This window comes from Numida meleagris, chromosome Z, assembly GCF_002078875.1.
Source record: "Numida meleagris isolate 19003 breed g44 Domestic line chromosome Z, NumMel1.0, whole genome shotgun sequence".
Lineage (NCBI taxonomy): Eukaryota > Metazoa > Chordata > Aves > Galliformes > Numididae > Numida > Numida meleagris.
In genome coordinates, this window is record NC_034438.1 from 24,732,256 (window position 1) to 24,756,398 (window position 24,143).

General features: G+C 38.9%; 2 protein-coding genes across 5 annotated transcripts; one reads left to right on the forward strand and one right to left on the reverse strand.

The window, feature by feature from the left end:
* Positions 574-4,601, reverse strand: NSA2 (NSA2, ribosome biogenesis homolog). The gene is made up of 6 exons (XM_021379646.1): positions 4,466-4,601; positions 4,096-4,283; positions 3,340-3,490; positions 2,823-3,002; positions 1,491-1,683; positions 574-854 (listed from the first exon to the last, which is right to left on the reverse strand). The coding sequence occupies exons 1-6, from the start codon at positions 4,466-4,468 to the stop codon at positions 787-789; spliced, it is 783 nt and encodes a 260-aa protein (XP_021235321.1). The 5' UTR covers positions 4,469-4,601; the 3' UTR covers positions 574-786.
* GFM2 (G elongation factor mitochondrial 2) lies at positions 4,742-23,887 on the forward strand. Of its 4 annotated transcripts, none has more exons than XM_021379637.1 (21): positions 4,742-4,839; positions 5,215-5,304; positions 5,910-5,994; positions 6,764-6,809; positions 8,114-8,211; positions 9,254-9,379; positions 10,019-10,107; positions 11,285-11,373; positions 11,614-11,674; positions 11,764-11,949; positions 15,170-15,250; positions 16,770-16,918; positions 17,406-17,549; positions 17,631-17,730; positions 18,334-18,523; positions 19,736-19,812; positions 20,322-20,460; positions 20,627-20,812; positions 22,229-22,344; positions 22,576-22,758; positions 23,236-23,887. In XM_021379637.1, exons 2-21 carry the CDS (start codon positions 5,242-5,244, stop codon positions 23,362-23,364), a joined length of 2,337 nt encoding a protein of 778 aa, XP_021235312.1. In that variant the 5' UTR covers positions 4,742-4,839; positions 5,215-5,241; the 3' UTR covers positions 23,365-23,887. The 4 variants fall into 4 exon arrangements, 3 of the variants coding, with proteins under 3 accessions (XP_021235312.1, XP_021235314.1, XP_021235313.1); XM_021379638.1 differs by having other exon boundaries at positions 4,819-5,095; XR_002433181.1 differs by lacking the exons at positions 20,627-20,812; positions 22,229-22,344; positions 22,576-22,758; positions 23,236-23,887 and adding an exon at positions 18,886-18,983 and having other exon boundaries at positions 20,322-20,358.

Sequence of the window (24,143 nt, forward strand, 5' to 3'; positions counted from 1 at the left end):
AGAGGGTAGTAAGGCACAGGCATGGGCTGCCCAGAGAAGCTGTGGATGCGCTGTCCCTGAAGGTGTTCAAGACCAGGCTGGATGGGTGCTGGGCAACCTAATCTAGTACTTGATCTAGTGGTTGGCAACCCTGCCTGTGGCAGGGGGCTTGCAACCCAATAATACTTGAGGTCCTTCCAATCCAAGCGCAACCCAATAATCCTTGAGGTCCTTCCAATCCAAGCCATTCTATGATTCTGATACACTTCCCTTCCTTCACACTCACCTAGCACCTGTGATCCAAACCCATCCTTCTCCAGGGGCAAATACCAAACTGAGCATTAAATTTCTAATGGCAGTCTGCAGCAAGACTGCATTCTTCCTACTCTACTGCATTCCCATCAGCAGGATGCAAGTTCTTATGTATCTCTGTAACTTCAGCTTTATAGTAAGCCATCATGGGAGATAGTGGCTGTATTTCCTATCACTAGGGCTGTGAGCTGAATATTTATAGAATACAATCTAAGCCAGGTGACTGCTACTCTGCAATCACCAAGAAGGTTTATATCAAATCCATAACCTAGCAGCAAAACATTAAAATGGAATCTCTTTATTTGGACAGTGGTCAGATGAACAAACAGATTTTAAATATAACAATCTGAACAGTCTTTTCTGGCACATTTAAGATCCTCAAGAGCTTGAGAGGACAGCATGCCTGAATGGTTGAAGGTTCCAGAGATCTTCCAAAATTGTTGAAACTGCACTGATTTTGTAGAAAGCAGTGTCCAATGTGTAGTATCAAACAACTTAGACAAGCAAAACTGCATTAATACAGCCATCATTTTCTGGATTGTTTGTTACTTGTGCATATTTTCCTAAAGAGAAAAGGAAATTACAAATCTACAAAACCTTTAAGTAGTTTATATAGTAAATAACAATTTTTCCATTTTGAAAATTTAATCCACAAGCCCCCTTGGAAGTGGAAGAAATTCCTATTTCAAAAGTGAATGCATTACAAATCTAAATATACTTTCTGATGAGCTGCTAACTTTAGTTCTCAGAACATCTTATTCAGGCTTTATAATGTACCCAGAACCTCGAAGAATACATAAAAATCATAGGTTCTATCACAGTCCAAGTCAGCCTCGCTGTTAAAACAAGTTAGTCTGATTCAATGAAGATATTTGTACACCCAGCTTTCACTGAAAACATAGTCTAATCATTCATAATTCACATGGATAGGTCTTAACAGCCTCGTAACATTGCTTGATGTGATTGCTTATATCTTGCATTAAGACCTTTTTCTAAGCTTCACCTAATTTGGTGTTGAAAGTGTGAACTGAAAGCCTAAGATTAAAACTTTTTAAAGCTGTCCTGTAGTTGCTTCTGCTACAACCAGAACTCAACAGGGATTAATTGTGACACTTTACAAGACATTGCCTTCACAATACACTCAGGCAATACAGACCTAAAACTAGTTCTGCAGTGCTACTACTAGTTTAAGTACTTACCCCAAATAACTTTGCCCCCTTGTGTCACGAGGCCCAGTTCGCTCACATTCACTTCAATGACGGTACCTTTGGTAATTACACCCAAACTTGTATACAAAGGAGAAGAAGGATTCTTTTTTACACCAAGGATAGGCAAGCAAAAAGTAGCTTTAAGTTCAGGATGTGTCACGTGTGCCTTCTTGAAACGTAAGCCCTGTTGCACAAAGTGTTAGAAAACATTAGTATATACTTCAAGTCCTCGCAGGTAATTTAACACTTCTAGCATTACGTCCTCAGCATTATGCATTTTATGAGGCTGGGAAGAATGAAACAAGCCAGAACACAGAAAGTTATCTGCTTACTATGGAATACTAGGTTTGTTAAGAACCAGATTAATGACAAGGTTAAGTTTTTTTTTTTTTTTTTTTAAATGGACAGTTTCAGAATGCAGTTTTTTTAACAGCAGTAAAAGAAGAATACTTGCTCCCACAAGTAAAGCGCGTTCCATGAAGAAGTGAGGTGTTTATGGTAAAGCATTGACAGTTTTTAAACTTTTTTTTTCCTTTATACTTGTAAACCTGAAAATATTTTTCACGTACTGTGAAATATTAAACACTCATCTATTACACCTCTTTCTGTCTAGGTACCTGTACTTTGCACACTTTTTATCACTAAGTACAATATTGCTTTGTGTGTCAATAAAATCTATCCAAGGCTTCTACTCAGTATCTATACAAAATCTATACTGTTGTAAGGAATCTGATTTTTCTTTTTGTCCACTGCTAGGCTGCTAGAGCCTCCACACTCATCCCTGCATTTGCATAAGAAAAGGCCAGGCAGCTATAACCATTTCTTTGCATACTGTCACCACTGTGCATTAAGCTTAGCTAACAAATCAGGAGGAGGGAGTACTTGAGTCCGACAATGGAGTTGGCCCCTGCAGCTGACAGAATCGTAGTAGCTTGAAAAAGACAAAAGCTTCTGAAGTGCTTCTGCCGAAGATCTTTCCACATTAACTTGAGAGCTCGTAGCTTTAACTTATCGATACCATCTCGCTTATGGGAGTCAGGGTAGAAATATTCCAATGCAGACTGTGACTGCAGGTGTACCTCCAGCTACTCTAACTTCAGATTTCAGGAAGGAAACTAATAAGAATGTTCTAAATTAGTAGAAATCAAGTGCATTATCACAGAAGGAAGTTCCTAGATGAAACTTCATTCTACTTCATCTAGCTTACTAGATGGTCTTCAAGGTCCATTCCATCCAAAGCCATTCTGTGATTCCTTGCCAAACTCAAAACAGTTCAGTCAAAAAAATTACTATCTAAACATTCAAAAGTTTCAAGAACATTACCATTGGTCGAATGAATCGTTCATACTTAGGAGGCTTCCTAGTAAAGCCATCTCCAACAAAACAAACTTTTGTAACCATTCTCTTCCAGGCCTTCTTCTTTCTCTTTCCTGTACGAATCACTTTTAAAACTTCTGTTTCTCCCTGTGCACGGACCTTTGGCACAGGTACCTCCCACTTCCCCTATAGGAAACACAATTGTCATTAAATCTTAAATGTGCCATTCCTAAATGGAACAGGACAAAGTACAAAATAAAATTTAACTAATCAGAGTAGCTGTGAACCATACTTTTAATGCAACTAACAGTTACTTATTTTAATTAGCATTTAAGTTTATAGAAATCAAGACTTTGCATATGCTTACTTTGCTCAAGGCAGCTAAGCTATTCAAAGTTTTGGGTTTTGTACAATATCAGTACTCAGAGCTTGCCTGCAAGCTGCAAGCCACTTGAGCATCAATAACACAGTGATCATCACCCTAAGAAATACTAAGTATCTGAATTTTAATACAGCTACTTACAGCTTTTTCTTTTCGTTTCTGTTTGATCATGTTAGAGAGAACCTTAGCCCGGGACTGGCCCTCTCTGTCCAGCAGGTATGCTGGTACAGCTCCTTTAGGTGTCTTTTCCTCATTCTTTTCCTTTGTATTTCTCTTCTCATGCATTTTAATTCTGCAAGGAAAAACAAACACCACCAGCAGCACAGTATTAAGAATAGAAAAGAACCAAATTTTGAGATAGAATAGCTTAGGTTGTGCCTACTCAAAATATTCTTTAAAGTAAGTACAGCGTTTTCATTTAAGGAAGAGCGTCTAAATACTTTTCACAGGAAGCCAGTAATTTCTCTTAATGCAACAGCTGACAGACTAGAGCCCATTGAAGCCTGTCAGTTTGTTCAGACTATAATACAAGACTCTTACCAAGGAACTGGCTTCAAGCAAGGGGCCTATCTGACAAGGCCAAGAATATTCTGTAGCGGTATAGCCATCAGACTGAAAGCCAATATAGTGTTTTTGTATTTCATCACAATTACATTATTGCAATTGCTACTGCTAATTAATGCTTATAATAAGGAATGCTTTTAGCAACAGTTGTTCATTGCAATGGTAAAAAAAAAAAAAAAAAAAAAAAAGCATTCAGAAGTGTCTTAAGCACTCTCTCCCAAAATTAACCAACATGTAAGAAATACAAGGTATCACCCAGCTGACAGCCAGCTCTCTGTGGCTGTCTCAATCCCCCAAAGGGCAGCAGCACAATGCCAGACCACTGCTACTCACGTCTTCTTCATCTGGATCTTCTCGGCGTGCCGCTGCTTGTGGTACAGCTTGGCCTTCAGCCCGATCATCTTCTTGGCCTTCCTGGAGCGCTCGTGAGCCTCGCGCCCTTCCTTCTTCCTCTTCTTCTCATGGTAGTCCAGCCGGTAGCCGTACCGCTTGCGGTGCAGCTCGATGTGCTCGTTCTGCGGCTGTGGGTACAGGGCAGCGCGCTCAGCGCCTCACGCCGCCGAGACGAGGCCGGAGGGCACCCCATCCGCGCGGGGCGGCAGAGCCGCCTCCGTCCCCTGCCTCCGTCCCCAGTCCCCAACCCCTGTCCCCAGCCGCCGTCCCGCCCGGCCTCGTCCCGCCGCGTTCCCAGCCCCGCGCCCACCATGGCGGCGGCCGCACGACGTCCCCACTCCGCGTCGCTCGCCCCTGCGCAGCCAAAAGGACGGTCCCACTCCTCCGGCTGCCCCGGGTAGAAACACGCCCCGCGGTGCTTTGGTTCCGCTTTGGGAGCAGGAGGGGGCCTGCCAGGGCAGGAAAGGGGCGAAACGGGCAGAAAAGGCCGGAGTGGCTGTTCGGCCGCCTGTGTCTGTCGGGTGGCGGTGGGGCTGAGGGAGGCGGGGGTGGCTGCGGGGGAGCCCAGTGATGCGCGCACCGTCCGGTGCCGAGGGGTGGCTGCGGGGAGCTCAGTGAGGCGCGCACCTTCCGGTGCTGGGGGGCGGCCGCGGCGTGGCTCGTGGTGTACTCTCGGGCGCCGAGGTACAGCGGTTTTGGCGATGTAGAGTGCTTTTGTTATTCAAAAAGCATGCTTGTCCCCGCTCCCCGCCTTCAGGAGCAGAACAGTGTGTTTCCCGGACCTGCGGCTAGCGCTCTGTGTGGAACTGCGTGTTCTGCTCTATTGGCTGCGGCTTTCCCTGGGAAATGCGTGCACAAACAGTGCCCGTGTGGCTCTCTTGCGTTGTGAAGGCCCCATAGCAGTGGTCTTGCAATCTGACAAGAGAAACAGCAACCTGAGGTGAAAAGCTGTTGAGTTCTGTGATGTGGTTATGTGGAAGCAGCACAGGTACTGCTTCTAGAAAGCAGTACTGTAGGCTTTTGGTACAGTGCTTATTTTATTTTAATTTTCTTTGGCAGGGAGCTTCTTCAGAGGCAGCAGCCAGAATGTGGAGAATCATGAGGAAGTTCTCAGAGAACGCACTGACATTATCAAGTTTGTGCCGTCAGGTAAACGTCTTCCCAAATTTTAATACTTTCTGCCCAAGTTTAAAAAGATCACCTAAGTTACACCAGGTAAACTGTTTTATTTTATTTTATTTTATTTTATTTTATTTTATTTTATTTTATTTTATTTTATTTTATTCTCTCAGTTACAGTTGTATCTTTAGAGATAAAATAATCAACAGAAACTCTTGTTGAAGTCAGGCTTTTCATGTGTCAGAACATGGAAGTTGTGTTATTTTTTCTAAACTCTTTAAAACACCTCTGATATAAATTGCCTAACATTTTTTACTATTGCATTTACATGATATTTAGGCGTGTATAAAATGCTGTGACGGCTGACAACTTGTTTTTATAGTATCACAAACTTTTACTGGGCTTCCCAAATGTTGAGGTTGGACTCTTACTTAAGCCCGGGTCATGCTTCTGCTTCCAGACAGCTGGTAATTTCAGTTTATGTAAATACCTAATGAGCATCAGTTGGTTCAGGTCTTGTTTATATTTTGATTTCTACAACTGGAAAAAATAGGCCTACAAATTAATAATCAGTTATGATTATTAATTCATTATGATGACACTTTTGTGTGTTCTCTTTTTCCTTCCGTTTCCAGCTTGCGTGTTTCAGGAAGGCAAAAATCATAGTCCTAGGTGTTACACAGCAAAACAGCAATAAAAGAAACTACAGTTCTCCACCAGGTATACTTTTAAATTATTATTTTTTTAATCCTTCTGAATGTAATTTATGACTTATTACTAGGAGTTACTTAGAAGCAACTAAGAATACCTTCAAAGTTTTATTGATAACATTTGATGTTTGATGCACAGAGTGGTTAAAAGGTTCAAGGACTGGAAAGAATGGTTTTATATTGCTGCTGTTTTCTCAGCAGTTTTGTGGTATAAAGATTTAGGAAATAAAGGAAAAATACAAGTGGATACAAAGTCAGGTTAGCTATGAAGTGTGCAGAAATCCCTGTCCAGTTGCCTGAAGTCTTAATAGGTCATCGAGTAGTTGGTGATAGCCAGCATGTTGCGTAGAAGCAAAGAGAAACGTCTATGGTTGAATAGAAGAGAGTCTGAAGTTAACATCATTCTCTTTTCTTTGCAGAGTTAGGGTAAAAGAGAGCTGTGGTATGGTTAGTTACTGCTTCTGCAGAGTAAGACTTCACTGGTCTGATGATACTTTTTTTTTCCTTGTGTTGTTTTTTTTCCTGTTGTTTCTAAATGAAAGCTTTGAAGAGTTCCATGTGTGAAAGAGAGCAAGAGATTTTTTGAAAATGAAATACGTATCTTTAGAAATTCAGGGTGGATGAGGATTAGGGGTTTTCAGGAGTTGTGGCTCTGAACTGAATCTTTGTTTTGGGTAAGCTTTTTAGGAGTTTTCTTAATTACACTTAATTTTGTTAAAGTCAATAGTTTTTAGTTGGGATCAGTCTGACGTGTCTTTTTTTGTTTTCTTTGTCTCCAGGAGATGTTAAATCTCTACGTTCTATCATTAATCCTCATATATCCAGGTACGTCATCGTAGCTTATTCTCCCTGTGTAACTGATAGTGAGGGGAACTTGTGGTACAGCGTCAAAGGCTGTTGATATCTGTGTTACTTAAGTACATGTTTTAAATTGCAGTTCATACTTCCTTGTTTTCAGCCTTCTGACATTTCAGTATGAGCGTCAGAGAGATCTTGAACTGAAAAAAATATGAGTCTTTTGTTTGTGTTGAAATGAAGAATGGTCTCTTAGAGAAGCTCAAAGTCCACAGTATTTGCTGATGGATGAGTGAGAGGGAGGAGCTTCTTGGCACCTAGGCCACCACCATGGGCAGCACTGTATTCCTTGTATTTAGCCGTAGGCCTTAGTAATGATGGCAAAGTAATTAGGAGCTGAGCTGTCAAAGAAGTGACATGAGGGGTGCAGTTCTTGTATAAGACTGCCTCTGTCTTGAGGGCTAATTCAGCTAATTGTGAATGTGGTGGCAGATCACAAGCCTTCAATGTGAGGAGCTGCTGAAAAGGCTTGGAAGCCTCTGGGCAAGATAACTCAGAAAAGAAGATAACTCAGAAAAGAAGATCTGTCTGAACAAAATCTTGTACAACTTCATGAGAACTCGGATGCTAGATTTGGGGCATAAATATCAACACTTACAAATATGGGCAGGTATCAAGTGGATGGGGCCAGGCTCTTTTCAGTGGTACCCAGCAACAGGACATTGGAGCATCGGGCACAAACTGGAACACAGTTCCAGAACAGAAAGTTCTGAACAAACATGAGGATAAACTTCTTTACTGTGAAGGTGACGGAGCACTGGAACAGGCTGCCTAGAGAGGTTGTGGAGTCTTCTTCTCTGGAGATATTCAGAACCCGTCTGGTGCCTACCTGTACAGCCTACTGCAGGGAACCTGCTTTAGCAGGGGCCTGGACAGGGTGATCTCCAGAGCTCCCTTGCAACCTCTGCGATCCTGTGATTCTGTCATATGTGCAATAGACTGTTTTGTTCACCAGGGTTTAGGGACTGGAAGAGACAAGAAGGTGGTGGGACTGTTTCCGTCTGTAAAGAGGACATGTGAATGCAGAATGAGGCCAAACAGCTACGGAAGTGAAGGGTGGAAATTGGTCCCTTTTATTATCGCTTTGAGGAAGTTTCATAATTTCAGTGCTATCATACTTCAGAATCAGTATGTGCATTGTATCAGTTAAGCGACAGAGGAAAAAACCTTATTCATCTTGTGTGTTATGCTTAGTGAGTATGAATTGTTTATGCCAAAAACAGCATCACTGGAAAAAAATGCCAGAATAAAGGCGATGTTTTTGCTTTGTGCAGAATCCGTAACATTGGTATCATGGCCCATATTGATGCAGGGAAAACAACAACAACGGAAAGAATGCTGTATTACTCTGGATACATAAGAACACTTGGAGGTGAGAAATATATACACATATATTTTATTTCCGTAGCTTTGAGAGATTTAACAATTGTGGCAATCTCATGCAATGAAGTTAGAGATTGGTGGTGCAATTTTTAGCATAGAAGCCTGTTGTTTCGACGTTGTTCTTCAATTTAATGAAATTGTAATGTGTTCTCTATTATATTTGAATGTGGTTGCAGTTATATTCTGAGGCAGCTGAGAGCTTGTAGATTCATTTTTTTCTTTTTGTTTTTCATACATTATTTGTTTAACACGTACTCGGAAGTTCTGTTTGTTTTTTGGTTGTTTTGGCAAAGCTGATCCTCCGGATCCCTTTTGATATGTCAAGGAACCAGATTAATAAAAACTAATCTATATTTTAAGCCCTAGCACAGGAAGAATTCCTTGCTGCAACAACTCTCACTGAAATCTTTGAAGACTGAGAATATCAAAGCAGCCTTCATTCATGCTACCTTTGACTTTTTACATTTAGTGGTGTTTCCTCTCCTGCACAGGAGAATATTAGAAGGTGTTAGCCTTGTGGAGTGATCGAACTTGGTGGCATGCTTGTTTGAAAGCATGGGACTTCTTTTTTTATTATAAATAAAAATAGTAAAATTTCTTAGCTTTTTGAACTGAAGTCTATCTTTATTGAGTTTCAACTATTAAATTTTAAAATGTCAGGTTGTATACAAAGAGTGCCACCTGTCATTTTGAAAGTGTAGTTTATTCATGCTTTTGGACTTTGCTATAAGTTTTTAAGTTTCTCACAGTGTTGCTTAATTTTTGAGTTTCTACACAGTGTCATTCTTTGATTAAGAATGAAAAAAGGTTTTTGGAATTGCTTGTCTGACTTACAGACCATTTGTTCCTTACACTGGCAACTTAGCTGTATGAGCTGATGTTGTAATTTCATGACTTAGAGTAGTTTTCATAACTTGATCATTTACAAAAGAGAGAGTGTTATCAAATATCTCTCACTATCTTTATTTCAAGACAGCTTCAGCCTTTGAATTATTTATGTCCTCAGCTGTAATCCTGTGTTCTGCTCACAGATGTTGATGATGGAGACACAGTGACGGATTTTATGGTACAAGAACGAGAACGTGGTATTACCATTCAGTCTGCTGCAGTTACTTTTGACTGGAAGGACTACAGAATCAATCTGATTGACACCCCAGGTACTATGCTTTAGTGGTACTCACGTAATAACATGAGAGAGTAGATGAGATGAGGCACTGCTGAACTTCGGTCCTGAATATAGTGCAGTGTTTGTCTGGTTGAATTGCTGCAGTAAATAAGCCTGTACTGAGCTCAGTTGACCTTTGACTAGTTAGTGTTTTCTGCAGCCTGATCTGACTTGTTTAAAGTTAGGTACGGCCTGTGTGTTTCAAGGACTTGAGGATGTATCGTAGAGTCATAGAATGGCCTGGGTTGAAAAGGACCTCAAAGATCATCTAGTTTCAACCTCCCTGAGTGCAGGGTCGCCAGTCACTAGACCAGGCTGCCCAGAGCCACATCCAGCCTGACCTTGAATGCCCCCAGGGACGGGGCATCCACAGCCTTCCTGGGCAACCTGTTCCAGTGCATCACCACCCTCTGAGTGAAAAACTTCCTCCTAATATCTACCCTAAATCTCCTGTCTTAGTTTAAAATCATTCCCCCTTATTGTCATGTAGTTCTGTGAAAGGTAAGACAGGGTAACTATGGCATGTTTTTAAACACTGAAAAAAACTGTAACAATCTGTTGATGCTGCCTGTTTGAATTATGATAATTGTAACTCAGGTTATGAATTTGAATTGTTTCAATTGTTTTTTAGGTCATGTGGACTTCACAGTGGAAGTTGAACGTTGCTTGAGAGTCCTGGATGGAGCAGTAGCAGTGTTTGATGCTTCAGCTGGTGTTGAGGTAAAAATGACTAGTAACTTTTTTTATTCCCAAATTACTTAAAAGAGGCTGAAATGATTACCTTAAGTGTACAGGAATTCCTGTGGTAATGAGGGAAAAATAAATGGGGTTCCCTCTAAAGTCTGTTATCCATTGTTGCTTTGGTTACTGATTTGTTTTGTTGGTTTGCTTTTTTATTTCCTTATTTTATTATTTTTTAACAAATGCGAATTGATATGAAGGCTTCTGGCTAGCTCCAGCAGTGGATGGAAATGGTTATCTGTTCACATCTCATTTTCTGATTCCATGTGAAAAATTAATAATTTTCACCCAGCATTTCCCCCTCTGCTGTGACCTATTTAATAAGCTCACTGGGGCATAGTGCAGAAAAGGTGTAGGCAGGCTGGTGTTTGAGTTTGACGTGAATGGTTCGATTCTATGAAAAAGTTACATGCCACGTGGAACACCGAATTCAAAACATATCTTTTCCATAGCTAAAGGATGAGAGAACTCTTGGTCAGTGTTAGTCACGGGTTTAACATGCTACTGCAAAGCATTTACTTACAGTTGTATATGAATCTGAAACCTCCCACACCCATCAACAACAAATAATTAGAGCTGCTAGTGTGTTGTTTTTTTTCTAAAAATGTGCAGGAGATGTATTATGTCCATGCACTGATGGCAGACTGTTTCTGAATCTGAACTCATTTTCATACGTACATACCCATTTTAACTTTCAACGGAAAATGAGTCTCGTGAACGACTCAGCAGTACGTAAATAATTAGCTTAACCACAGTAGTTTGTTGTGTTCTCTGTGTAGCATCAGAAATGTGTGTATAAGTGTTTTGGCAATAGTGTCTGAAGCCTCAAGTGCAGCCTTAAGCATAGGCTACTACACACTAGTGAGTTACTTCATCTTGGATCCCATGTAGTGCTTAGCTTCTCTCTGTGTTCTCTTTGCTCTGTGCCCTGAGTGGAGGAATGACAACAGGTGAAGGAAGAGCTGTGACAAAGCTGCTTATGGAGTTCCTGTCCATGGTTAAATAAGGGCTTGTCACAACACATTCAGCACAGTTCCCTCAATCTCTCAGCAGCAGGAATATAAGATGAAGGAAAGATGCTTGAGCTCTCATCTTGGAAGATGTAACTATAATTCATCTATCAATATTAATGTTACCATTTTGCCTTTTTATGTAGGCCCAGACTCTGACAGTGTGGAGACAAGCAGACAAACATCAGATACCACGAATCTGCTTTTTGAACAAGATGGACAAAAACAGGGCAAGGTATTCAAACAGTTATTTTAATCACTGTTCAAAACCTCATAAGAGAATATTTCTAATCAAGTTAAAGTCATTCTGTTAAGCACAGAACTAGTGATTTATGTTAATACGTACTGTACATATCTTTAATTGTTTAGATATATATGTTGTGTAATTGTAGGAGTACTTTTTACCACAAATAAGAGTAAACTTATTTTACTATATCATTAAATTTATCGTAACAAATCTGTTGTTTTAATATAGTTTTACATATGCTGTTGAGAGTATCAAACAAAAGTTGAAGACAAAACCTTTGCTTTTACAGGTAAGTATAGAATTTTACCTGCATTTCCTTTGAATTGAACTCCTTTCTTAATTTTTTTTAACTCTCTAAAATTTCTATTCTACCTGCAGTTGCCTGTTGGGGAAGCCAAAACCTTCAGAGGACTGGTTGATGTTGTGACTAAGGAGAAAATTATTTGGAAACCTACTTCTGATTTGGATGATGGAAAATTTTTTGAGCAAAAGCCACTGCTTGAGTCTGATGATCCCAGCCTGTTCCAAGAAGTCCAGGATGCTAGAAATACCTTAATAGAACAAGTAAAGTTCTAAAGTAAATGCATAATACATTTAAAACTGTTATTTACAACAAAGGGACCTTTGAAGGCATCTAGTGCAGTGATCTGCTAAAAACAGGGCTAGCTTCAGCCTTAGATCAGGTTGCTCTGGGCCTTGTTCTGCTGTGCTTTCAAAGTCTTTAAGGATGGAAATTTAGTCTTTCTAGGCAGCATATCCCAGTGTTTGGTCATTCTTGTAGAAGCATTATTTCTTTTTGTCCATATGGGAATTTCCCGCGTTGTGACCTATGGCAGTGCTTCTTGTCCTTCCCTTCTGTGCCTCTCTCTGTAAAGAATCTGGCTTTGTTTTCCCTGGAACAGTCCCACAACCACTTCAGATGGTAGGTAGTAGGAGGCAGCGTATACATCCTTCTTTTTCCCAGGTTAGACAAACTCATCTCTCTGGGTCTCCCTCTGCATTCTGACTTACCACCTTAGTAGTTTTCAACTGGATTTCCCAATGTTTGTCAATTTCTTTTGTGCTGGGAAAATTAAAACCACAGTGTAGCTGTGTAGGTGTAGCTTCACGAGTAGAGAGAGAGTAGAGGGTGACAATTGCTTGCCTTGATCCACTCTGTACTCTTGCAGATACAGCCAATTATGCAGTTACCCTTTGTCTGAAAGGGTGTATTCCTAATTTATTCTCACTGGTCTATCAGGACCCCGAAGCTGTCTTTAGCTCCACAGAGCTACTTCCTAGATAGTTGATCCCCATTCTGTATTAGTGCATGGATTTGCTTTGTTGCAGATGCACGATGCTGCATTTGTCCTTGATGAACTGATTCCAAACGTTCTTCACTTGCTTTCCATCTATAAAAGACATTCAGTGCACACTGCAACACGTGCAGTGGCATAACATGCTTAGTGCACGCAGCTGGACTCTGTGGCTGCACATTACTTGGGGGGAAAAAGGGCAAATACTCCCTATTTCATAAATAGTGAACTCATAAAAATAGATCCTAGATTTAGTATTAGGATGGCTAATATGGCATCTTCTGCCATCTTAAATCCCAAAAGTTACTTGGGATATTCATATTAGGCTCAAACCCGGAACCTGCAGCATATTCATACCCTTCTGGAATGGCAGCTAGAAACTGGATGGGATGTCAGTCTGTTCAAAGTGGCACTAAATGCTGTGCTAGAGGAAACTGGACCTCGTCATAAATACTATTCCAGATCCATCCAAAAGTCCATGGGAGAGATGAGAAGAATATAAATATTTTCCATAGATTGTCATCCTCTGAAGATAGGAAATTGTAATAGAAGCGTGGTTTGCTTGCATCTAGTATCTAACAGGTTTTGCAGAGTTGAGACAGTTCAGAATTGTTGAAGAATGGAAGAAAATGAAGTGAAAGAGTTGCCTGTGAGCCATGCAGATCATCTGAAATAGTTTTCTTTCAGACTGTTTTTCTTCTCTGAGCTAATACTTTAAAGTTGTTTTTAAGTAATCTTTAAAGTACACATTGTTCAGTGTAAATACAGTGGTAAGAACTGGTTGTACTTGAGAGACTCCAAGCACATCTTATCTCCAATTTAAAAGGGTTATTTTGTATTCTGTTTGTTTTTCTGCAGCCTAAAACTTCAGTTGCTTTTATATACAGCCTTAAAGTGTGGTAGCAATTACATACAAATGTATGCTTTATATGCAAAAGCATGAGAGGTTAACAGTTACATTTGTCGGAGGTATCGATCCATTTTGCTATAAGAACTGCCCTCCATGCAACTTTGGATAACATTTTGCAAGTACATAGACAGATGATGGTGGGCTTTCTGTTCCCTTTCAAGTACCAGAGTGATCCATTTTGTATCGCTCTGAGTTCAGTCAAACACAAACATAACTGGTTTTCAGAATATTCAGGTTTTAAATGGGAATGTTATTACTCAGCCTCTCCTCTTAAGAAATTTCAGATAGAAATCTTGATAAGAACAGTGGTTTTAAAATTTTTTTTTCTTTAGCTTCTAGGCCCTTCATGAAGCGGGACAGGGTGGCCCTGCAGTGTGATAATTGAGATAACCTTGTGTTCCTAAAATAGTTTTTGCCCTGCTTCCTATTCTAATAATATTCTTTTTATCAGAAATGTAAAATATAAAATTTATTAATTTGACTACTAGTCATCTTGCTTTTCATTTAACCAAATGAACACAGGATTTCCTTTCCCTCTCTCACGTTTTATCTGTTGGCTTAATTAGACTTCTATTTGCTTATCAATGATTTCTTTCAATATCTAGTCAGTAGCTGCTCCTGTCATAGCTGCTGGAGGGAGCATTGTACCTTAGGATGTAGTGGATGTTCAGTGGAGCAAGGATGTATGTGAGACAAGGTTTGAAGTGTATTTAATTTTTTTTTAAGCTAATCAGAGCAGTTTGAAAACACAGATGATCTCTTAGACCTACAAGCTTCTGACGTGAAGAAGGTCAAAATACCCTGAAGGCTTGTCTGTTTTATTTTTTTCCTAGCTGTATCAGTTGGCTCACAGAGGTCATTTCCTGCTTAGCTCAGGCTTCAGCATTTTTACAGCTCGGAATATATTCAGTTGTACCCTCCATGGCTGTCACAATATGGCTGCAGGTTTTTCATTTTGGGGGATGCGTACAAACATTCTTTCTCCTTACTGATGTCATACCTGACAGCAGCTTTAAGATGTTGATTTTTTTTTCCCTTGTGCTTTCTTGAAACCATTATTTGCATAATTTTTCCTATAAAACTGGTTCTCTAAAGACTCTTGCTTTTTTCTTCAGAGGAGATTCATTCTGCTGAAGTAGGATGAAAGCCTTGAACACTGAGAAGGACTGCAAAAGCTTGTCCTATCTAGCTCATGCTGTCAAGTAGCATATAATTAAAATACTGCATTTTTTTTTTATAATTTAACATACTTTGCTTAGCTCTTACAATAGTTACATTATTGTTGAGAGAGGGATAAGATAGTTATATTGCTTGTAAGTAACAGTCTGTAATATACGTGAAGGATTTGTTTTTTAATGTGAAAAGTCTAGTGACATTCACGAATCTGAGAAAAGGATCTGTAATAACTGAGATCTGAGAAATGAAATGTATCTTCAGTGTTCCTTGTTTTAAGTTTATGATCTCTGATATCTTTAAAAGCTTAGTTCCTTCTCTATTTTATTTCCTAACTATGTAAGATTGGTGACCTATGTGGAAACTGCTATGTACCAAATAATAAAGCAGAACTATTCTGTTGAAGGTTGCAGATCTGGATGATGAATTTGCTGAACTGATTCTAGGAGAATACAGTGAAAACTTTGACCTAATACCAGCTGACAAGGTAATTTTTACCTTTCATTATTTATAAATAATTTTTTACTAGCTGTCATTCTGAAGGTCAGGACTACTTTGCCTTTGGCATGTTCAGATACGATTTTGCAGCTGTGCATTTTTTAATGACAAAAAATTCAGCAGTTTTTGTAGTGATTTTATAGTATTGTGAATTTAGGACAAAATACATTTAAGCTTAACATGAATCATATGTGATAATGTACTAATGGTAATTCTCAAACATGCAGGGCACAGGTGTAACAGTTTAACCTTTTATGGGTGATGTTAGTGACAGGCTACTGCAAAAGAAGTTAGAGAGGCATGAATGAAATCTCCAGATAGAGTCAGCCTGGTTTGTTAGAGCTACTGATTCTCACTAACAAAAGTAGCATTTCAGTTGCTAGGAGTTGGTTGGATCTTGAGACATTACATGTTGAAACTGGTGAGACAAAACTTTCATAATAAAAAAAGAGTGATTTTTTGTAGTTTGAAGTTAGTAGCACAGTCTCGCATGCTCTGACTGGAAAATGATAGCCTTCCTTAAGTATTTTCTTAATTGGTAAAAGTAAATAAATACTTCTCAACTATAAGTAACACATTAATGCCAGTCAAGTTTGTACTGGAATAAATGAACTTTCCCAGTAAGGTTGTTACACAGGAAAGATGAGAACTTTTAAAAATGACACCAAATACTGACCGTGTTAAAACAACAGAGCATAGGTGCTTTTAAGTTGAGGAATAGAAGCTGGCAAAGCTTATAATCAGTGTGAAAGTAACATCTTCACAAAAGACAAAAAAGCAAAAGACAAGCAAAAATCACCATTGTTTAAAATCTTGAAATGTAATTCCTCTAAGTAATTCAATGAAGCAACTAGCCCTCACTGGACTTGAGAACTGGGCCTCTCTGCAGGCTACCTCCAGCTAATGGGAAGTGTTGGGCAGCAATGTGCATGCAAGAGCAGTTACTGACAGCAGTTCTGATAAGTAGCTTGGCTGTCCATCAGCCACCTCTGTGCCTGCAGATGGAACTGCCCTGCAAGAGCACAATTTACTGTCCGTGCAGACACTGCTGCCCAGGACAAACGTGGTAGCTGGAGTCATCTTTTTTACTCTGTGTTGTGTGCATTACTTGCTACAACCTGCTTATTCCTAGTTTCTAGAATCACTTTATGAGCACTTATTGCTAACTGCAAAGGCTGCTGATTACGTGGTAATAAATTACACGTCGAAGTGGTATTTCAGTACACTGTTTGAGGTCTGTTGGATTGTCCTTGTGCATTTTTTACACACTAATAGTCTTATTGTCATACTTAATGAAGCGAAAAAGGCACTATTTACCTGTAGTAAACATTCTTTGTTAATTTCTTTTTCTGTAGATGAAAAAGTCTATAAAAGAGCTTGTCATTTCTTAGGTATTTGAGCAAAATCTGATAGCCAGTATCTGGTAGCTGGAATGCTAAGGTTAAAGTGCTGTTCACAATTCAACAGAAAGTCTTTTTTTTTTTTTTTCTTTTTTTTTTTTTTTGCAGCTGCAGTCTGCTATACGCAGAGTCACACTAGCTCAGAAAGCAGTACCAGTGCTCTGTGGCAGTGCTTTGAAGAACAAAGGAGTGCAGCCGTTACTGGATGCTATTACTATGTACTTGCCTGCACCTCATGAGCGTTCATATGAGTTTCTGTAAGTGGAATACGAAAAAAAAGAGAGAGTCAAAAAAAAGGAAAAACAAATAGGAAAGCATAAAGGGAGAAAATAATATTGACCACTAATGTCTTTACAAATGCTTACTGGTTTTAGTTGTTAAATAACAATAAGGATGTGCAGACCTAACAATACTCAGGTACTGAACCTGACTTGCAATTAGAGTTCCAAAGTCTTTTAGTCTGACAATACTGGCATTTTACTGTTGGAGTCCAGGGATCATCTCTAGTGTTGGTTGAGTCACATGACCTCTTCCATATTTTACTAGAACTGGAACAGCATATTTTGTATATGTCTGTGTGTATATATATATAGTCACTATATATATATATATATATATAGTGTCTCTGCTAATCTTGCAATAAGAAACATACAGCTTCTTAAGCGAGTGGACATTTATCTAAGTGTGAGTTTGAGGTGGATTAATCCTACAAGTGTGCTTTTTGTTGTGGTTTCTGTTTTGCAGACAGTGGTACAAAGATGATGAGCTGTGTGCCCTGGCGTTTAAAGTTCTCCATGATAAGTGTCGTGGACCACTAGTTTTCATTCGCATTTATTCAGGTTCACTGAAACCTCAGTCGGCTGTATATAATATTAACAAAAGTTGCACGTGAGTAAAAGAAGGCTGCGGGTTAGTGTTGTGTTTGGATGTCTGTTAAAGTCATGAACAATTAAATAATTTAATTTACAGGGAGAGAATGAGCCGTCTGCTCTTGCCTTTTGCTGATCAACAAATTGAAATACCATCACTAATGCCTGGAAACATTGCCCTTGCTGTTGGCTTAAAACAGGTAATTGAAAATGCTTGTTTTCAAAGAAAGCTTGTTTTACTCGTGCGTCTTCTACCTCCGTGCTACTGTATCTAGAATGTATTCATATCTTGCTTGTTGTTATGTATGTAAATTTGCATTATTTTAAGTATAAGTACATACACTTCCTCTTAAAGGGAAAAATGACAGTGCAGAAATATAGATAAATGACCCGAGACAGACAGTCTGTGCTGATACATGGAAAGAATTGAACTTCAAGACATTGTATTTTAGTAGGGTTCTAACCTTATCTTTATAACGTAACTCTCACAATACCAATGCTATGTAACGCCCTGGGGAGACCTCAGAGTGATATCGAAAGTTAGATTAAAAAAAATCAACAATTTAAGTTAAAATATGTTTGTTTCATGCTCCTACTAGCTGACTAATCATTTTTTCAGTGCCTGAGCAAGCTGGATAGATATAATTTGCCCTGATTTTCCAAAATGTAACCAATTCTGGCATGCAGAAACAAATTTTTATTTACTAATGTACTGTTCTCTATGACTTTGGTTTCATTTTAACAACCCCCCTCTCCTCCCCTCCACGTCCTCTCTTGTGGGATCACTGGGAATTGAACTGTAGAGTGCCACTGGAGATACCCTAGTGTCATCGAAGGCTTCAGCTGTAGCTGCAGCACGCCAAGCTGGAAGGAGTGCTGGGGGAGAGCAGAGGATCACCAGTGACATAGAGAGACTTCTGCTGGCAGGTGTTGAGGTTCCCGAGCCTGTCTTCTTCTGTACTATTGAACCTCCTTCAATGGCCAAACAACAAGGTACCAAGTAGCTATGTATGAGGAAGAGCACTTTAGATTGTGGTTGTCAGTGTCCTTTGCTATTACTACTCCAGTGATTTTTGTGTTCAAAAAAAGTGGTCATTTTTAATTTTGAAGGGATAGAGGCATTTGTCTCCTCTTTCCTGTCTTATTATCATGCTTAGTTTTGCTGCAGTCTTGCAAGGGTGCTGTACAGTGTCTCTGTGTACAGCTAGCCTTGAGCTATAAGTGTTTTATTTTTTTTCACTCAGCATTCACAGTTTTATGCTATGGTGCAAAGTCTCCCCTTACCAAAACTGCTGTATGTCAAGTTAGGGTTTGTCTATGCAGTGTGACCTTTAATCTTACTTGCTTTACCAAAGAATCTGTACCAGAGAACCTGTCTGACTTTGAAAGTTTACACTACTTACCGACATTCCAACAAAGCTGAGCATGGTTGGAGGGTGAAGGTGAAAGAAAAGTAAGTACCACTGCAGTATGATGGAATGCAGCAAGGTGGAACATAGATTTGGAACCACCTGTCTTGCAGTCTGAGCTGCTGAGTTGACAGTTGTTAATGTTATGGGTTTTTTCCAAAGACTGTAAAGTGGATAAATGCCGTTTCAGCTGAGAGTTTGTTTTTTCCATCATTGCTTTTTTTATAGCTGCTTTCTTTGGCAGTTGTGCAAGAAAATGGGGAATCAGAAAAAATTATTTGCATTTTAACTTCCTCTTGACAATTATTCTCATCTATAAAAAGGGAACAGTAGTTTTTACTGACTTGATGAAACACTTACATTTTTAAGTATGTCTTTTAAACAAGTGTAGAGTATGACTTGGAAAAATGTATTTTTCATGATAGAATTTAAACTGGTTATTTTTCCAGTAAGCTATTACTTGTAATTGAGACTATCATTTTATTAAAAAGCTTCTGTCTCTTAAAGTTGCATGGAGATTGTTAAGCTTTTGCTTGATGTTGTTAAATTTTGCTATTTAAGAAGACTAATCAGTTATGGGAGGTCTCTCTAGCATGCAATTAATTTGTTGGAGAGAAGTTGCAAGTTGCTTGTAATTTGAGTTGACTGTCTACAAAAATACATGCTTCTCTAGGGTCCTTTAGACTACTGCTGAGAATAAGATATGACCCTACAAGGAAAGTGATCTTTAGGGATTCACTGTGATTCTCAAATTACTGAGGACTCTTTGGATATGGTGTTTGTTGTTTATGTACAGACTTGGATAATGCACTGAGCTGCCTTCAGCGTGAAGACCCAAGTTTAAAAGTGAAAATAGATCCTGACACAGGGCAGGTAAGATGAATCTTCTATTCCTCACCTTGTAATTAAACTTATTTTAGAACTGTCAGGACCACCCTTCAGTTAGTTTGTTCATATACTTAGATTACTGTGAATGAAAAGTTACTCTCGATGTTTTTATCCTGTAGGTACAAAGCTGTGAGCCTCTAAACAAACTAAGATTGAACTTTGTGCACTTATACCTTACAGAATAAAGGAGGTCATCCTATGTTCTGTGTGTTTTTGAGAGTTTTTCATGAAGTTAGAAGAATTTGAATTATGTATTCCTTAAGCTAACGTGGGATGTTCTTTTACATAGTGGTTTTACAACAGGAATTGCTGTTTCACTTAGGATGTTTGTTGGATGACATAAAGTAGTCCTGTTTTCTTTTTTCAAGGGTCCTTAGAATTTGAAATACTTCTAAGAAGGTACTAAGAGCCTGTGAGCCCTTGTTTCAACAGCTTATATGAAAACCTGAGCTTTATATGTTTTTCCCCCTCTCTTTTAACTGTCATCTTATTAGACCATTCTTTGTGGCATGGGAGAACTGCACATAGAGATCATTCATGACCGAATCAAACGTGAATATGGCATAGAGACGTATTTGGGACCACTTCAAATAGCATACCGAGAAACCATCCTAAGTGCTGCACAAGCCACAGGTAAAAAGAAGCAATCTAAGGAACATCTTGTATCTTGTTTTGTTGCTTGATGTACTTGAAATAATCTTTAATTATACTTAATTACTTAAATCGGTAACTTTCAGATGAATTTTATATATACTTGTTTTTTTTCCCCACCAAATTCTTGATTGATTGTTTCCTGAAGATGTATTGGATAAAATAGTAGGAGATAAAAGGCACTTTGTGACCACAGAGCTAGAGGTGAGGCCTGTGCTGGGAGAGAGAATGATGACCAAGCCTATCATTGAGTATGCTGAGAGCGTCATTGAAGTGCTACCCAAAGAACTCCAAGGAGCAGTAGAAAATGGAATCACAAATTCATGTATTCAAGGTAACGGAAGTGCTGTCACAGCTACACTGGTCTAACTTTTCTGCAGGAATCAATTCAGTACGATTCTGGGAGGAAAAAAAACCAAAACCTCTTAGGTAGCTTGAAAGCTAAAACATATTACCTATAAATATACTTTAGATGCAAAGGAAATTCTGTAATTTCCTTAACTACAAAAATTGCTACATACCCCTTTAGCCATGCCAGAAATGTCAGCATGCCTTTGGGTTTAAGTTTGATTTCTTCTAAGTCATTCAATTATAGTCTTCATTTTCTTTGGTATGTTTTTTTGATCTGGTGTAATAGATAAGGCATTTGTTTGATGACATCATGTAAACCACAGCAGTGTAACTGGAACTGGTTTTGGAGGCCAACATGTAAATACCACACTTCTATTATTTACTGATTTTTTTTGTCTGATTTTCAGTAAATTAGTGAAAGTATATATACAAATAAATAAATAAGCCTTATCTAATTGTAAAGTGTGGGCTCTCTAAAGATTAAATGTCTTTTACATTTAATTTAAAACATTTAGTAATTTGTGGCTAAAGGACTCTCCCTTCCAGTAAAACTAACAAACAGGTAATGGTTTAATAAAAGAGAATTACTACTGAAGAGGCAGCATGTGGTGTTTCTTCTACATATTGCTTTGTTTCTGGCTGTGAAACGAGCCTTGATTGCTTTTTTCACACACCATGAAGACCCTTCAGAACTGTGCAGTCTCCACTGTAAAATTCTTACCTCTAAAGGCTTTTCTTCCTTTAAAAATAGATTTGGCCATGCGTTCTGCAGGAAAAAGCTGTGTGTTTTATTTTTTTTTCCTCAGATGTGGTTTAAGCACCACAACCATTCTAACACTGTTTTTGGTCTAGTTAAGATTCCTCAGCTGGAGTGAGTTAACCTGCATAGGTTACTAGAGAGGCAGGTAATCTGTTAGTAGAGTTAACGCTGCGGTTTTGGTAATGGATTGGTACTAGGTATTTGCTGCAGTCACTTTCTGTTGAAAATACAGAAAATATTCTTGTTTTAGGTTAAAGAAAAGACTTTTTTTTTTCTGGTTGATGTCTTGTTTCAGCAGATGAATTTTAGATATTGTAACATACAAAAAAAATCTGGGAACAGTTGTTTGGATGAGCACACTCAGGAACTTTAATTCTGAAAATCGTTATCTGTTTTTTTGGTAAGAAGAATAAGGAATTTATGAGTCTACATGCCTTTCTCTTTAGGCAAAGCTAAGTAATGATAAAATGAAATAGCAAGTAGCCATGCCCTTGGACACAGGGAGGAGAGGAGAAAGAGGAAAGCGAGAAGCTCCAAACTGATACTGAAGCTTTTTGTTTTTTTCCTCCTCTGTGTTGTGATATTCTGAGAAGTGTCTGGTTTTTAATGCTTTTTTTGTCTTTCTTTCTTTCTTGTTAGGACCCTTGCTAGGTTTCCCTGTTCAGGATATAGATGTGACAGTACAGTCACTGACAGTGCATCCCGATACCTCTGACACAATGATATCAGCCTGCGTCTCCCGTTGCTTGCAAAAGGTACAGCAAAGCCGTAAGCTGCTGTAGAGCACAGGAGCGTGATGTATCAATGGGAAAACAGAGCTATATCGTTATCTGGTAGTTGTTCTTGGACAGCCTAACTCTTGCTTGGGGAATTTATAGCTTTTGGAAGTAAAAAATTTGAGTGGCAGTACTAACAAACTGTGCAAGCATTTCTTATGTCAGTTTTCTAAAAAGGATTCACCATAATTCTCCATCACTTCCATGCAGGCTTTGAAAAAAGCTGGTATACAAATACTGGAACCCCTGATGAGCCTAGAAATCACAGTAAGTGAAGATCATCTCAGTGCTGCGCTAGCTGACCTTGCACAACGAAGAGGCAGTATTCAGGAAATCCAGAGTCGTCAAGACAACAAAGTTGTGATTGCTGCTGTTCCACTAGCAGAAATGATGGTACGTAATTATTGTAACGCATAAAAGGACTTCACAGACTTCAGATCACTTTTCCTGATATGTATGAGCAAGTTTGGAATTGATGTTTTTGATTGTATTTCAGTTATTGGAGGTCTGAGGCAAGTTATTCAGAGGTTGCATGGATTTAGAGCCTGTTTGGTTACTGTGCTTGCAAACTTAGCAGTATTTTGAACATGATTCAGTTTGTTAAAATGGCATGTTTTTAGTTTTATGCCAGAGAAGTAGTAAAAATTGTTTTTGCAGAGAACAGTTGAAAAAAAAAAAGGAAACAACACAAAACAAGGTTAGTTTGGGTGTGCATTGCACTTTTAATATAGTAATGTTAAAAAATCACTAGAATGTTGCACTATATTTAAGACTGTCCCTTTTTCCTCTAGGCACATAAGAACTTTCTGTGCTAATTTATCTTCTCTCTGTCCTGAATTAAGTGATACACGTTTTCTGTCTTTTGTTCAGGGCTACTCAACAGTTCTGCGTTCTTTAACATCAGGCTCAGCAACCTTCACTTTGGAGTTAGCCAGTTATCAAGCCCTGAACAGTCAAGAGCAAAGTGCACTTCTTCAGAGGAGGATGGGGTTGGTGTGACTGCTTTGCTCTGTAGAAAAATAAAGATACATCCTGTCCTCCATATTAAATTCAGGAGACTACCTACATAGACCAGTATGTCCTTCTGTGATGAACTGATTGTGCTAAATGATGAATTAGCTGCAGTATGATTGACATCTGCTTTTGACTTTCTAAGGGAAGGAGCAAGAGACTGTGTTCTTCTGGCAAAGCCTTGTAATTGCCAAGCAGCTGAACAAGAGATGCAACCACAGTCTGCTGCTTTGGCCATCCTTATCTTGCAGATGAGAAGTGATGCAAAGCCTTCTTATAGGAATGAGCACTGCGTGCATATTAATGTGTAAAAGAGACTATTTCTTATAGACTGAGTAAAGTTTGTGAAGTTTTTGTTTATGTCTATAGATGAATAACTATAGTTTTGTCAGTCTGTACCTTGACTAGTTTTCAGCTGAATACAAGACTATGTTTAAGAAGCACTTTTAACTAAAAATATGTTTATGTATTGTTAAAAATCAACTTGAAATAAATGGAATTCAGGACATTGGATATGACTTACTTTAGTTTGCTTTAGCAAGTAAGTGGAGTGTATGCTTCTGCAAATTGAGTAAGCAAAAAATACAAGAAACAGAGTTCTCCCACAACAGCAGTCCCCATCTGCTACCTTGGTGTACAGCGAAGGATTTTTCTTACCTCTAAGAATGACTGACTGAAGCTTTTAAGTGGTCCATATTTGCTGTGTATTACAATTAATTTGTCATTTGCAGTTATGCAGTTATTTAGAAAAGCATCAGATGACAAGA

Excerpts from the sequence above, each read along its gene's own strand:
- GFM2 (XM_021379637.1), top strand. The coding sequence starts at position 5,242 with ATGTGGAGAATCATGAGGAAGTTCTCAGAGAACGCACTGACATTATCA. Across the intron at positions 5,305-5,909 it reads TATCAAGTTTGTGCCGTCAG|CTTGCGTGTTTCAGGAAGGC; the intron begins GTAAACGTCTTC and ends TTCCGTTTCCAG. Across the intron at positions 20,461-20,626 it reads AAGTGCTGCACAAGCCACAG|ATGTATTGGATAAAATAGTA; the intron begins GTAAAAAGAAGC and ends TGTTTCCTGAAG.
- NSA2 (XM_021379646.1), bottom strand. Across the intron at positions 3,003-3,339 it reads AGAAACGAAAAGAAAAAGCT|GGGAAGTGGGAGGTACCTGT; the intron begins GTAAGTAGCTGT and ends TGTTTCCTATAG. Across the intron at positions 1,684-2,822 it reads AACGATTCATTCGACCAATG|GGCTTACGTTTCAAGAAGGC; the intron begins GTAATGTTCTTG and ends TTTGTGCAACAG.